This window comes from Nansenia antarctica (assembly GCF_963989245.1).
Source record: "Nansenia antarctica genome assembly, chromosome: 3".
Classification (NCBI taxonomy): Eukaryota; Metazoa; Chordata; class Actinopteri; order Argentiniformes; family Microstomatidae; genus Nansenia; species Nansenia antarctica.
The window spans coordinates 83,368,407-83,383,655 of NC_137688.1; the positions used below are offsets into that span (position 1 = coordinate 83,368,407).

General features: G+C 43.2%; 2 protein-coding genes across 2 annotated transcripts; one reads left to right on the top strand and one right to left on the bottom strand.

Annotated features, from left to right (window-relative positions):
- Window positions 1–2,540: 2,540 nt before the first annotated feature.
- Window positions 2,541–4,072, top strand: il17a/f1 (interleukin 17a/f1; the record flags this gene model as incomplete). Its single annotated transcript, XM_080527668.1, has 3 exons — window positions 2,541–2,546; window positions 3,328–3,536; window positions 3,823–4,072. 3 exons carry the CDS (start codon window positions 2,541–2,543, stop codon window positions 4,070–4,072), a joined length of 465 nt encoding a protein of 154 aa, XP_080383794.1.
- Window positions 4,073–6,864: 2,792 nt separating this feature from the next.
- stmn4l (stathmin-like 4, like) lies at window positions 6,865–9,180 on the bottom strand (the record flags this gene model as incomplete). Its single annotated transcript, XM_080527669.1, has 5 exons — window positions 6,865–6,921; window positions 7,523–7,714; window positions 8,007–8,212; window positions 8,932–9,027; window positions 9,168–9,180. The coding sequence occupies 5 exons, from the start codon at window positions 9,178–9,180 to the stop codon at window positions 6,865–6,867; spliced, it is 564 nt and encodes a 187-aa protein (XP_080383795.1).
- Between the last annotated feature and the right edge of the window lie 6,069 nt (window positions 9,181–15,249).

The following is a 15,249-nucleotide window of genomic DNA, read 5'->3' on the forward strand; positions in this document are numbered from 1 at the left end:
TTACAAAAACATGCAACCCCCGCATTTTGTAATAACCTGCACAATATGTAATACATTTATTACATAATACATTTTGCGTTCAGGCAATTTATTACATAATGTCCAGGTTATTACATAATGCTGTGTTGTATATTGAAAGTGACTTTTTATTACATTTTGGGATTTTGTTACATAATGTGCAGTTATTACATAATGAGGTGTAACAGTCCTTGTTGTAAATCGGATAAAGGTGTCTGCTAAATGTCTGAGACGTAAAATGTAAAATGTAGTAGGCCTATTTCAATAAGCAATAGTATTTGCTCTGTTCTGGTTAGTTGGTATTCAGTAAATTATGCTACTAGTGTGTTGTGTGTTTAGATTAGATTAGATTAGATTAAACTTTATTGTCAAGTACTATACAACGAAATGCATTTTAGTATCTAACCTAAAGTGCAAATAGTGATATAAGGGCATGATATAAAAAGAATGGTAGTGATAGGTGACTATGTAATATACAGTGTGTGTGCAGAGGTAGTATCGTAAACATCAGTATAGTTTAGAGGTATATACAGTTATGGGCTAAATACAGTTATGAGCTATATACAGTTATGCGCTGTGTACAGTTATGAGCTATGTACAGTTATGAGCTATATACAGTTATGAGCTATGTACAGTTATGAGATATGTACAGTTATGAGCTATATACAGTTATGAGCTATGTACAGTTATGAGCTATGTACAGTTACGAGATATATACAGTTATGAGCTATGTACAGTTATGAGCTATATACAGTTATGAGATATGTACAGTTATGAGCTATATACAGTTATGAGCTATATACAGTTATGAGCTATGTACAGTTATTAGCTATATACAGTTATGAGCTATATACAGTTATGAGATATGTACAGTTATTAGCTATATACAGTTATGAGCTATGTACAGTTATGAGCTATGTACAGTTATTAGCTATATACAGTTATTAGCTATATACAGTTATGAGCTATGTACAGTTATGAGCTATGTACAGTTATGAGCTATATTCAGTGAGGTAGTTTATGTACAGTATCTAATGTGCAGAAATATAAAATAAGCTATATCAGGAAACATGTGCAATGTGCAATATACAGTATATTCAAAGGTAGTAATGTAAACATCAGTAGTGCAAAGGCTATCTGCTTCTACCACAGGGCCGTCCAGGCCCTGAACACAGCAAAGACCTAAGTTCTGGGCCCTGGACAGTCTGGACGGATTGTATGGCAGCTGCTGGACTGAAAAAATCAGGTGTAGTGCTGAGGCACAAACATGTACATTTCAAGCCTGCAAACTGTGACACTTTAAATAACGTGAAAAAATACTATTGTGCAATATGACAACCCTAGTTGACTATCTGTGCAGTATAGTACAGTGGATTGTGTACCTTTATTTATGTAAACCAGCTCCTTACCTTCTTGTGATTTTTTCTTTTTCTAAAAGTTTTTTTTTTTTTTTTTTTTCCTTTCCTAACACCAGGGGAGCCACCCCTCCTAAATTTCGTTGTTTGGTACCTGTACTGTAGCAATGACAATAAAGTCCATTCGTTCATTCATTCATTCATTCATTCATTCATTCATTCATTCATTCATTATATAGAGTGATCACATTAACCAGGGATGAGCAAACATCATAGTATTGTCATTGTCATTGTCATTGTTTTACGACCACAAACATAATAGAATGTGAACCAGCAGACTTTGTAGTTTCTGTTGTTGGGCCTGAGTTAGATTGCTCTTCCTGCTACGACTGGTGGATTGATGATTCACTTGCTTAGTCAAATCTATTGATTGTAAGTCGCTTTAGGCGTCTGCTAAATGCCCAAAATGTAAATGTAAATGTTTCCGTTTGGGGTGAACAAGAATCGACACACGTGAGAAACTGAGCACCAAAGAGTACACAGTTGGATAAACCGCCATTTTACTTCATGCCAGTGCTACAAGATCACATATCGTTATATCCCTGCTGATCTAAATGGCTGGAAATATCCACACAACAATGATAGATAGAAGCACTCAGATACAACATTAATTATTCTTACGATATCAAACTGTTACAGGATCATAGGTAGGAGGAGATAATATCATCCTTGACTATCTGCCCTGTATGCTGGCATATCGTGAGCTTAGAATGATAAGGTTCTATCTCCGTCTAGGGCAGTTCAGAGATATTGAGCGTCAACGTTTTTACATTCCATTATGTTTTGTGAGATGGAACCTTTGTATTTTATGAATTCCTAACTCAAAAATGTCAACATTTAAAAAAATAACACCACACAGGCATTAATAAACACCTAATGGATCAGATTATGTAAAAAACATTTTTTTTTTACAAAAATGGTAGATAGAACCTTATAATTCTAACGTCACGATATACTGTATTGTCATGATGTGTGGTTATGAATGAATGAATGAATGAATGGACTTTATTGTCATTGCTACAGTACAGGTACCAAACAACGACATTTAGGAGGGGTGGCTCCCCTGGTGTTAGGAAAGGGAAGAAAAAAAAAACACTTAGTCAGCAGATGCAGGTAAGCACAGTAAGAACAGGATGGGAGTGAGTGGGGAGACTTCAGAGGAAGTTCAGCCAGTGACGTGCTGCATACACAGTATAAAGCAGAGAGTGTGTCACCTCAAAACCAGCACAAGCCTGTGGAGACAACTACTAGGACCTTAAACCCAGCAGCAATACTTGACAGGGCATAGACAAAGACACTGACAAAATCATGGGTTCAACTTCAAACACTTTGATGGTGAGTACTAAGTTTGATCTTTTTTTGAAGAGAGTTCAGTTTGCTTCTTCTGTGCACTTTTGTATGATTTTTTGGCGTCTTGGTTTTCAATAGAATGTTGATTATCAGAGTAAATTAAGAACAAATTGGATGACTTTTCTGACGGCCTAGGGACCTGAGGTGAAGATAGATCGGATCCTTTCCTAACTTCAGTCCCTTAATATCACTACTTTCACTTCTTGGATGCTAAACTGCATTTCGTTGTACTGTACTTGTACTCTGCGATGACAATCAAGTTGAATCTAATCTAATCTAATCTAATCTAAATTAAGAGGTAGAACATGACCCCTAACAATACCTCTCAGGGCGCTTTCACAGCTACCTCGTTTGGTGCAGACTTAGTTCGGACCATTTGGACAGGTGTGAACAAACAAACGCCAAAAAAAAGGGTATTTTCCACTCGAACCACTGTTCGGTTCTTTTACCGGGGTGAACGCAACCGGACCCCCTCGAAAACGAGATCTCAAGGGGTTATTCCTAATAAAGAATTTCAATAATGTAATAACATTTTACTCCCCAGGTGGTCTGTGTGGTGGGGGTGTTGGTGATGCTGATGGGGGCAGATGCGGCCCCCCCGATGAAAACCCCCAAGAAGCCTGCTGCAGATCCTACTGGTGCAGACATGGAAACAGTCCGGGTTGTGCTAGACCTCCACCCCAACCGGACCGGACCGCACCAGCCCAGGATCAGCCCAGTCTGGAAGCACTCCATCTCCCCATGGACATTCAAGTAAGGGCAGATATTACAATGAGCTTACACACACACACACACACACACACACACACGCACACACACACACACACACACACACACACACACACGATAACACGCAGGCAGCGACATACAGTACATGCTGAACGTAAACGTCACACACACACAATCAAAATTTGAAAGCCGGATTTCGTGAAGTCATCATATGACTGTACGACATAGCACAAGGTCTTTTTTTTTCCTTCGATGAAACATTTCTTATCTCTCTCTCCCTCCCTCCCTCCCTCCCTCCCTCCCTCTCCAGGACCGAGATCGACGACACCCTCCCCTACCAGATCTCAGAGGCCGTATGCACCCTGAAGGGCTGCCTGAACCTGGCCGGCGAGGAGGACATGAACCTGGAGTCCAAGCCCATCCGCCAGCAGATCCTGGCCCTGCGCAAGGTGGTGAGGAAGGGCCCGGGGGGGCAGAGGAGCTACCATTACCAGCTGGAGACCAGGGTCATCTCCGTGGGCTGCACCTGCGTCAGACCCAGCGTGGCGTACCAGCAGTAACAACCACCAGCCAGGGAGATACAGTAGGGCTGCGTTCGTAAATTCTGCTCTGGATAAAATCTGATCAGCTCACTCATGGAATGCCTCTTGTCCGATCAAATGTGTCACACGTCCTAATGCTGTGGTCCTCATATCGGCAACCCAACCAATCAAAATGTTCCGACTTTTCTTTTGAAACACGGAACTAGGTTTCAACGTTGTCGAGAATCACGACGAATCACAACTCACTCCCAAAACCAGCTGTGTTAGTTGACTAGATTGATTTTTCGACAACGCAGAAATGTATCCAAATTTTTTCGAAAAGAAAAGTCGGATCATTACATGGGATCCCGATATGAGGACCAAAGCATTAGAACGTGTCACAAATGACTTTCCCTTTATGACGTTGAACCCAGTGAGTGTGCGCTCCAGTTGGGCCCTCTCAGACCGAATTTACGAACACAGCCACAGTTCAGAGGAAGCATCCAGGCGGGCGTTGAGTTGAGCTGGAAACATCGAGGGTGTGGATGTACTGAATGCGACCGTTGTCTGTTAGGTTGCATTGTAGGGATAGTGACAACATCTCGATGTGGAAACGGTCTTGTGTTACCCTCTGTGATCGTTTCAGTTAGTGCTGCACATGTGAGAGATTGATTTGAACCCCAAAATATTGACTATTATTATTGCCTAGATTGAATTATGTACGTGTTTACAATGTGGTGACTTATTTAGATTTATTTATGGTTTATTTAATGTATAGAGGAATATTTTTTTGACATGGTATTTATTGAATAAAGAAATTCACATCATCAACTCAAACAGATCTCCTTTAATTCCCTTTTGGCATCTAGAAATATAGGACCATTTCTGTACAGCAACAAACAGCCACATACCCTGACAGTCATTCCTTGACAAGTTTCAAACCAAACTCAAGAATGAAATCAATGTTCAAACGTTGCCTGAAGGTGTGAGTTAAAAGCACATTGTGTGATATCAGTTCTAGTGAAGTATACACCCTTCCACACACTCACACACATCCTGTGCACCCTATGCACACCCTGCATCCACCATCACACAGCATCCCTGCCATCCCATACTAGAATGACTTTCTCTTTGTCTCATCCATTTACACTCTCTCTCTCTCTCTCTCTCTCTCTCTCTCTCTCTCTCTCTCTCTCTCTCTCTCTCTCTCTCTCTCTCTCTCTCTCTCTCTCTCTCTCTCTCTCTCTCTCTCTCTCTCTCCCTCCCACCCACATACACACACCCACCCACCCACCCACTCAGCCACACACACACACACACACACACACACACACACACACACACACACACACACACACACTTCACTTCGTTGGCACTACTGGCAGTGGCACATTAACAAAGCACAGATATATAGATCTGACTCAGATATAAAAGTAGCGATCATGTCCTTTTTGTGCTACTTTTTTTTTTACAATTTTTTTATGTTTATAATGTCTTTTGATGTACTGGTGTGATCCTAAAATAGGCACATTGACCCAATCCACTTGCGACGTCGACTTGACCACCTCTCTCTCTCTCTCTCTCTCTCTGTAAGAATATCTCATCATCATTGCAAATCATCACAAAGTCTCACAGTCTTTTTCTCCAAAAGACCCAAACCGAAGACTACAGTCAGTACAGTCCCTCTTCGGGCGAATGGCTTCCAAAATAAGTTCAGCTCGTGTTGTGATCAGGCCGTCATGATACCTATAAGATAGAGTAACATAAGCAGTTAGCTTAGACACCAGCACACACGGGACACATGCACATGTGAAAAACACCACACGCACACACCAGTGGTTTTCCACATTTAGCTACACACAGATAGACATACACACAATAGAAGGGATATCTCTGTAACTGTCTTTTTAACTTTTTTTAATTAACATTGGGTGGCATACAGTAGTATCAAGAGTACATACAAGTAAGTGTGTTACAGTATAGGCTATATTTACCAACATTAACATCTACTATGGCGGCTAACTTCTAGTTCATGTGCAGAACACACACACACACACACACACGCGCACGCACGCACGCACGCACGCACACACACACACACACACACACACACACACACACACACACACACACACACACACACACACACGCACACATACACACACACACACACACACACACACACACACACACACACACAGAAATACTACAGCAAAAGCTACATTAGCAACAACAAAGTAAAACACAACAGCTATAAGATGGCGATACAACCACTATGGCGATACAACCACCACAACCACATCTATTCCATAACTACCTACGGTACCATCTAACAATCTGGCATGCTTAATGCAGCGAAAAGGGTGACATTTTCTTTTGTAATGTCCTTTTTTTCTTATATCTTTAAGCAGGCACTGTTTTCTGAGTTCACAATCTGACCTGTGATCAGAAGTATGCTGTGATACTCATTGGGGAGCAAATTAAATATGTTTTCTGTCATTCGACTGGTTTGTTTGGACTTTTTTTGCGACTTTGAGCTATGTAGCGAGTGTCGAACCTACTCACTTTGCCTCTATAGCGGACCGTGTATAGTCCAGTAACAGCTTGTGCTATAAACATGCCCTGTTGCACTCAAAGGAAGCACAAACCCACAATCTGAATGTCTGTCTCTCTCTCTGTCAAAACTCTCTCTGCCTCACTGTTCTGCGGACGTACAGTAAATCACAAAGACATTGTATACCAATACCCTTCTCCTAGTTTCCTGTCCTCCAATACAACACAACAGGCTTCATGTTCTCTCTCTCTCTCTCTCTCTCTCTCTCTCCACCTCTCTACCCGCTCTCCTCCTTGTGCTCTCTGTTTTTCCTCACCTCCACGGCGTGCTTGTCCTGAAACAGAGAAACACAAAGAGCGTTTGTTAGACCTCTCCCCCCGTGACCGCAACAAGGTAGAAGGAGGTTGACACAGACCCTATCAACAATCAATGGTAATGACAGTTTATAGACGATATGCTAATGCTAAGTGTCACTTGTTTCTATCACAAGTATGCTTAGATTAGATGATATGAAATGTTATTGTCATTGCAGAGTACAAGTATACCAGACCAACGAAATGCAGTTTAGCATCCAACCAGAAGTGCAAATAGTGATATAAGAACATGATATACAAAAACAGGACCGTGATAGAGATAGGGACAGTAGACAGAGGGAGAGGGAGAGAGAGAGAGAGAGACAGAGAGAGAGAGGGAGGGAGGGGGGGGAGACAGACAAGGAGGATAAAGAAAGTGACGTAGAGTAAGAAAGAGAGAGAGACAGAGAGAAGGAGAAAGAGAGAGAGAGAAGGAGAAAGAGAGAGAGAGCGAGAAAAAGAAGGAGAGAAAGAGGGGGTGGGGGAGACAGACAGACAGAGAGGAGAAAGAAAGAGATGGAGACGGAGAGAGAGAGAGAGAGAGAGAAGGAGAAAGAGGAGACATGATGAGCTGAATGTTACCTTCTCCTGCAGGCGTTCCAACATGGCCGCCAGGTGGGCCTCTCTCTTCCCCTTGTTGGCCTCCATGCGGTGCTCCAGACGCTCCTTGGCCAGGCGGATGAAGTTGTTGTGTTCCTCCAGGGCCTTCTGGGCCACCTCGCGCTCGTGCTCCCTCTTCTCAGCCAGGTGCTTCAACATCTCCGCCTCCTGACACTAGGGGGAGACAGAGAGAGGGGGAGAAGGGGAGAGAGAGAGGGGGAGAAGGGGAGAGAGAGAGAGAGGGGGGGGGAGAGAGAGAGAGATAGAGAGAGAGAGTGTGTGTAAATGGGATGAACAAAGAATAGAGTTTTCAAACTTTCCATCCCCTCAACCACACAAAGCTGCTTGAACACCAACACTGAACATTTTACTGCACCCACATCACCATGTTCACTCCCACCCCACCCTAACTTGAAACAAACACCTCTTTTGACCCCCCCCCTAGACCACCACCTCCCCCCCTCACCTTTCTCCTCTCCTCGGCAGCGTCCAGTTTCCTCTGGATCTCCCCCAGAGAGGCCTCCCTGCGAGGGGGGGTGGTGGCACGGAGCTCTGGCCCCCCGTCGAAGGAGGGGGGCTTCAGGATGACCTCGAAGGCCTGGCCGGACGCCCGCTTGTTCAGCTCGATCACCTCCATGTCCCTGATGATGCACAGGTTCAGGTCCACCACACCTGTAGGGGCGACGATGGAGAACGTTTTGTTTTTCAAAGTTTCAAATGTTATCGTTTTTTTTTACGTCACATTACACATAAGTGCCTTCTGGTTGGGCCTGGACTATGTATCAATGGTCCTTTCTAAAGCAGATCCTTGTGAAAGATGCAAAGGACCAATCAAGGGTTGCTGATAATAATAATAATAATAACTTTATTTGTATAGCGCTTTTCCTGCAAACGTTGCAGCTCAAAGTGCTTTAATCATTATATAATCTTAATTTAATTATTTAGTCATTTAAAGGCAATATTCCCAAAGATGGGTTTTTAGTCTTGACTTGAACATATGTGTTGAGGTCGCATCCCTAATGTAAACTGGCAGTGCATTCCACAATCTGGGAGCATGAAATGAGAATGCAGCCTCACCAAATCTCTTCTTTTGTACATGTGGTTACACAGAGAAAACCAGCGTCAGAAGACCTGAGAGCTCTATTGGGCTGATATGCTAGCAAAAGGTCTTTCAGATATTCTGGTGCTGTGCCAGTGAGAGCTTTATAAACAAGCAGAAGGATCTGGAAATCTATTCTGAACTTAACAGGAAGCCAGTGTAGTGAGTCATTGCTAGTTGTAAAGTGTTGAGAGAGAAGAACCATCGAAGGGCCACTGAGTCTAATGTTTGAGTCGACATCGGTACATAAGGGCCCCAGCAGACGCTTGTGGTGAGGAGTTCAGCTCTTTACCTTCTTTCTTGTTGGAGGGATTGTCTTTGGGCTGGGGCAGGATGCAGGAACAGAAGAGAGACACCAGGGGGAGCTCTCTCATCTTATCTCTGTAGGCTGTAGGCGAGAGAGGGCCGAGATAGACAGCATACAGTTAGAATGTGTGATTAGCCCTCTTTCTCTTCAGCTAAATTAATATATACAGAAGTTAATATCTTTTAAACTAAATGATTGTATTACATGTTAACACATTTTACCTGCAAGAGTCATTGTCCCTCTCTTTTTCTGTCTCCAAAAGACACTTTGGTGAATCAGACAGATTCCTGAATGGAAACAAAGAAAGTTGCAGCAGTTAGATTTACTGTCTATAGTAAGATACGTTGTCTTCCAAAACCTGCCTCCAAAATCAGCAATCGCCCTTTTAAATGCCTCCGCCGTCACAAGACATAAACTGCCTAGCGATCGTGAGCTACAATGAAGTCGTCACACGCACGCAGCAATTTTGAGCACTAAACTGACACAAGTCTGTCACGAGTAGAGAGAGGAAGGGGGGGACAAAAGAAAATGAGAGCGAGAGCGAGAGAGGGAGAGGGAGAGGGAGAGAGACAGAGAGAGAGAGAGAGACAGAGAGAGAGACAGAGACAGAGACAGAGACAGAGACAGAGACAGAGACAAAGACAGAGACAGAGACAGAGAGAGAAAGAGAGAGAGAGAGACAGAGAGAGAGAGAGAGAGAGAGAGAGAGAGAGAGAGAGAGAGAGAGAGAGAGAGAGAGAGAGAGAGACAGAGAGAGAAAGGGCAGACGGCCAGCTGAACTCTGGTTACAGAGGTGACCTTACACAACTCCAGTGCCCTGTGTCTCTCATTGATATTCAGATGGACAGATCACACAAAAAAAGAATGGCCCCTGGTCCCTGGTCCAAGCATAGATGACTTTTTTCTTGCGATGACTGATGTATAGATGATTCACTTACGTAGACAAAATGTGTTGGTTGTAAGTCGCTTGGGATAAAGGCGTGTGCTGCTAAACACCCAAAATGTAAATGTAAAAATGTAAATCAGCTCAGGATGGAACACCGTACTGTTAATATCAACGACTTAATACTCTCTGATACGTGGAGCGAGGTACATATTTATTCCTCAAAATATACAGCATCTAATCGCCCAATCAAAAAGCTCCCTAGAGGGAACAAGGGAGACACTACACAACTGTAGCGTGTGATCTCCATTTTGTGTTAGCTTGTTAGCCTTTAAAAATATAGATCTTCCCACCATCTCTTTCTTCCATACACCTACCCACTCTGCCCACACTAGCTACCAACGCTACAGCAGCCACACCAACCCACCAACCCATGAACACCCACAATGCAACAACCCCCTTAATGAAAGTTGGCGGCCTTGATCTCTCTGTAGGGTACTCATGCACAAACCCCCCCCCTCCCCCCCCCCGCCCCCAGCACCACCCCACCACACACACACACACACACACACACACACACACAAACACACACACACACACACACACACACACACACACACATACACACACACACACCAAGACACTAGAAGTCAATACACACAACCAATAGATCTCATTATCTTAAATCAATAACATAGGAATCTCTCTCTCTCCATTCCTAAAGGTTCTAACAGTCTCTGTTTAATGTCATAATGATGTCATCATGAACTCGTCACACAACCAAGTTCATCGACCGAATGACCGTCGACCAAATTGATCGATTTCCCCAAACAAAACCAGATTTTAAATATTACACCCACCCTGCTCTCAACACTTTGCGTTGCAAAAATCGAACAAAAAATGGATCATCATTGTACAAGAAACATGCACATGTCAACAGAGCCAACCGCGCAGAGTATGAGTATTTCTATTTCTGTTTTCAACACTATAATATATACTAATAATCGGCGCGTCCAGGAAATCCTGGTGGAGGTCAAGCCTCTGTGCACCTCAGGTGATGTCATCGTACTCAGCGCTCAGAACACATCATCTGCAGCAGAGTTCCCAACGCACCCATCAACACTGTTTCCATCCAAAACAAACGCTTTATTCTTTGAACATTTCCCACAGCACCATTCTGATGATGACGAATGCAAGACAGAATTGGTCTGTTATCAGCTAATATTTTTTTTTTTAAAAAGATAATAAATCAATGTGTAAAGCTTTGAAATGAAGGAGATGTCGATCTCAATTGGAGAGGCGGCAAGCCTCGTCACACCCGTGGTATTTTACAATGATGTTGTTCATGCGTTTCGTTAGACTTACCCTGTGCTGAGCAATGCTGGTGGTAATCTCCTGCACTCTTTTTTTTTCTGTCACTCTCTCTCTCGCTCTCTCTCTCTCTCTCTCTCCCTCGTTCTCTGTCTTTCGCTCTGCTGCTGTTTGGTTCTCCAGCTCAGCAGCATCAGCACCACAACCAGCTCTTAAAGCATGACATCACCTACCAGCCTTCCCATTGGCTGAGAGGTATACAAGCCTCTGATTGGCTTGAGAGCATTAAGGGAAGCGGGGGGGTCTGAGGGGGAGAAGGGTGAGGGAATGTCCTTTAACCCTTTGTTTGCCGAGCAGAGGCAAGTCTGAGAGACGTGGAGGTGTGTTGTTGGGGTACATTTACCATTGTTGTGCACAAGATGAGGCTGAAGGAAAAATGTAGAACAAAGGATGTTTCTCTACCACAGCGTGTACAGCTAGTCAGTCCAAATAAAAGGGGGGGGGGGCGGGGGGAGACTATTGTGAATTCTTGGATTCAGGTGTGATGTGTGTGGAGAGTAGAGATGAGATCACCGGTGGCTTTCAATAATTTAATGCAATGTGCACCAGGGAGGGATACAGCTCTGTGTGTGTGGGGGGGGGGGGGGGGGGGGGGGGGAAGAGAGTGTGTGTGTGAGTGTGTGTGTGTGTGTGTGTGTGTGCGGGGTGGGGGGGGGAATACAGCGTACATCATAACAAGGCAAGGCAAGTTATTTGTATAGCACATTTCATACAACAGGGGCAATTCCAAGTGCTTTACATACATGATTAAAAAAATACTGCAAGAGGAGCATAGTAAGAAAATAAAAATGACAACGAATAAAAGCAAATATAAGAATTAAATAGATAAAACATTGAATAAGACAATAATGCAGGCGTAGCATAGCAAGAAGGATCTCTGGTAAGCTGGTAATGGCACTAGCAGTATTATGTTTAGTTTATAATACATTTATCTTTCAGGTCTTATATATCCTATGTTTTAATATGTTACTGTTGTTTTATCCTGACCGAGTATTACTTTTTATTTGATTATTTGAAGTTTTTTTATTGTTGTAAGACGCTTTGGACAAAGCCGTCTGCTAAATGCCCTAAATGTAAATGTGTTCTGTGGACAGAGGGCCTGATGAAATAGTTTACAACTGATCTGACAACGTTAATACTATAATAATATAAGGTATCATTTATCCAAAGCGACTTACGTTGCAGTGAGTGCGTACATTTTTCGGTATACTGTATATGGTCCCAGCGGGAAAAATACCCACAACCTAAGCGTTGTTAGCCTCAAGCTCTACTAATTGAGATACCGAGGAGCATGATTATGAACTTTCTTAACTTACGCGCAAGACATGGAAACAAGTGACATTATCAAGACATGATTTTGATCATTCTTTTATAATACAATAGGTCTAGGTATTTGAGAATTTACCTGCCTTACTGATAAACTCCCTATATTCTGCAGCATCCTCTATCAGCCATTATGATTTGAGTTATGACATTTTACATTTAAAAATGTTTGGCGTTTAGCAGACACGTTTATCCAAAGCAACTTTATCCAACAACTACATTTGTCTAAGTAAGTTAATCATCTATCCATCAGTCATAGGTAGAAACAGTAATCTATGCTAGGTGCCATGGGGCCATTGGCAGTCACAATGCTAGAAGAGGGAATAATAATTATTTATTTAAATGTTTTCCCCTGTTCTGCTTATACAGTATTGTATACAGTTCATGATTTTGTCATGTTCATATGCAAAGAAGAAAACTATTTGTTACTATTACAAAATGATCTCTGCAAACATTGATCTGAATACTGTTGGAGTGGATCTGGTTCTGTGGTTCTGGTCCTGACTGGATGGTGAAGGCAGATCTTAGCGGTAAATGTCAGATCTAAAATTACCAGCAGAGATGTATCTATGCCTCATCATCTGCTGCCCCAGAGTTCTGAGTGACTAAGCCATGCTCACCTCCTCCATATGTCTGTCTAGAGCATCCACACACACGCACGCACGCACGCACGCACACACACACACTTGCACACACACTCACACACACACACACACACACACACACACACACATACACACACAGACACATTCGCACACTCGCACACACACACACACACACACACACTCGCACACACACACACACGCACGCACACGCACACACACACACACACACACACACACACACACACACACACATACACACACACAGACACATTCGCACACACACACACTCGCACACACACACGCACACGCGCACTCGCACACACACACCCATCATTCGCACACACACACCATTGGCACACACACACACACACCATTTTCACACACACACACACACACACACACACACACACCCACACCAATCATTTGCACACACACACACACACACACTCACACACGCACACACACACACACACACACACACGCACACGCACACACACACACACACACACACGCACACACACACACACACACACAACACTACACAACACTACACAATCACACAGACACAGATTAGCTATCAGCACGCTCCCTGTTTGAGCAGCCTGTCAACGGCTCTTTAAAGCTGCCCATCTGTTGCTCTCATTCGCTTCCAAATGTCTAATTCTCTGGTGTTCTTTGAATAAGTGGATCTGAAAGAGAAGGACGTTATTGAGCAAAGTAAAAAATAAATAAAAATAAATAAATAGTTTTAGTTGGCACAATGGTGATAGACATGTTATACAATATGTATGGAGCCATATGAGCAGCCCAGTCCAGGGAAGGTATATATGTTAAACAGACAGCTCTGTGTAGAATCTCTTGCATTAAGGTGTTAGTTTGACCTCCCAGTAACAACTCTCATGTAGTCAGTAAGTAGATCTGATCGAATCAGAATCAGAATTTATTTGATTACATGCAATGTACAAAATGAATTTCCAAATTCTTTGACTTAGGTTCTTCAACATTGCATTGCAGCAAGATACAAAATCACAATAACAGAGTAAAGTAAAAGAAATCAAGTAAGTAGTAATAAAGTAATGGTAGTCGTATCAGTCATACTACTGATTGAGGGGGGCTTTACGTGGGCAAGGCCAAAGAAGAATAGCAACAGACTCTGGCAGTGACAGAAATCCAACTCCATTCATTCAGCTGTTGTTGCTTCAGATGGATGTGTTTGTCCTTGCTTGGTCTTACCGTATTACTACAGGATGCAGAGAACCCACTGATTGCAACATTATACAGAGAGCTGATTGCAGACTTCACTTCAGAGTCACAGGGCCCTCTATGGACTACATATCCCAAGGTGCACTGCGATGGAGCAATGTCAGAGAAAAGAACAGTGAGTACCTTCTCCAATCTAAAAACACCCCCCGGTCCCAAAAGCAACAAGGATTCCCAGCACTGCGATGACATCAGCCAGGGGGGGTTCACTGCACAAACAGACACAGAGAGCTGAGGACAAAGGGATAACAGGCAGGAGACATTTTGTCAAACAAAGACGAGACAATAGGAATCAAAACCTGTGTGCTGAAAATAACAACTCTTATCAAATCTCGAATGTTTTTTAAAATAACAACATTTCACATCTCTGATGTTAAAAATAACGACATAAATCTCTCCCTGATGTCACGTTGGACACGTTGACGTTGATTAGAGAGAGGCGTGATGTCTGGATGAGGCAGGTGAGAGTGATGTAATACCCAGATGCTGTAACGCCAGGGGTCGGAGGGCAAGGACTGCAGAAAGAGCGCAGCGGTTCGGAAATGGCCAATCAGACAAACACATTAAAGCATCACTTGGAAGAGAGGAAGAGAGAGGGAGAGAGAGAGGGAGAGAGAGAGAAGAGAGAGAAGAGAGAGAAGAGAGAGAGGAGAGAGGAAGGGAGGAAGAGAGGAGAGAGGAGAGAGAAGAGAGAGAAGAGAGGAGAGAGGAAGAGAGGTGGTGTCTCAGCAACTGTTTTATCACCTCAACGTGCATTGTTCGACATAAAGGCAAGGATGGGCGCACGCAACGCACGCACGCACACGCGCGCACGCATACACACACACACACACACAGACACAGACACAGACACAGACACGC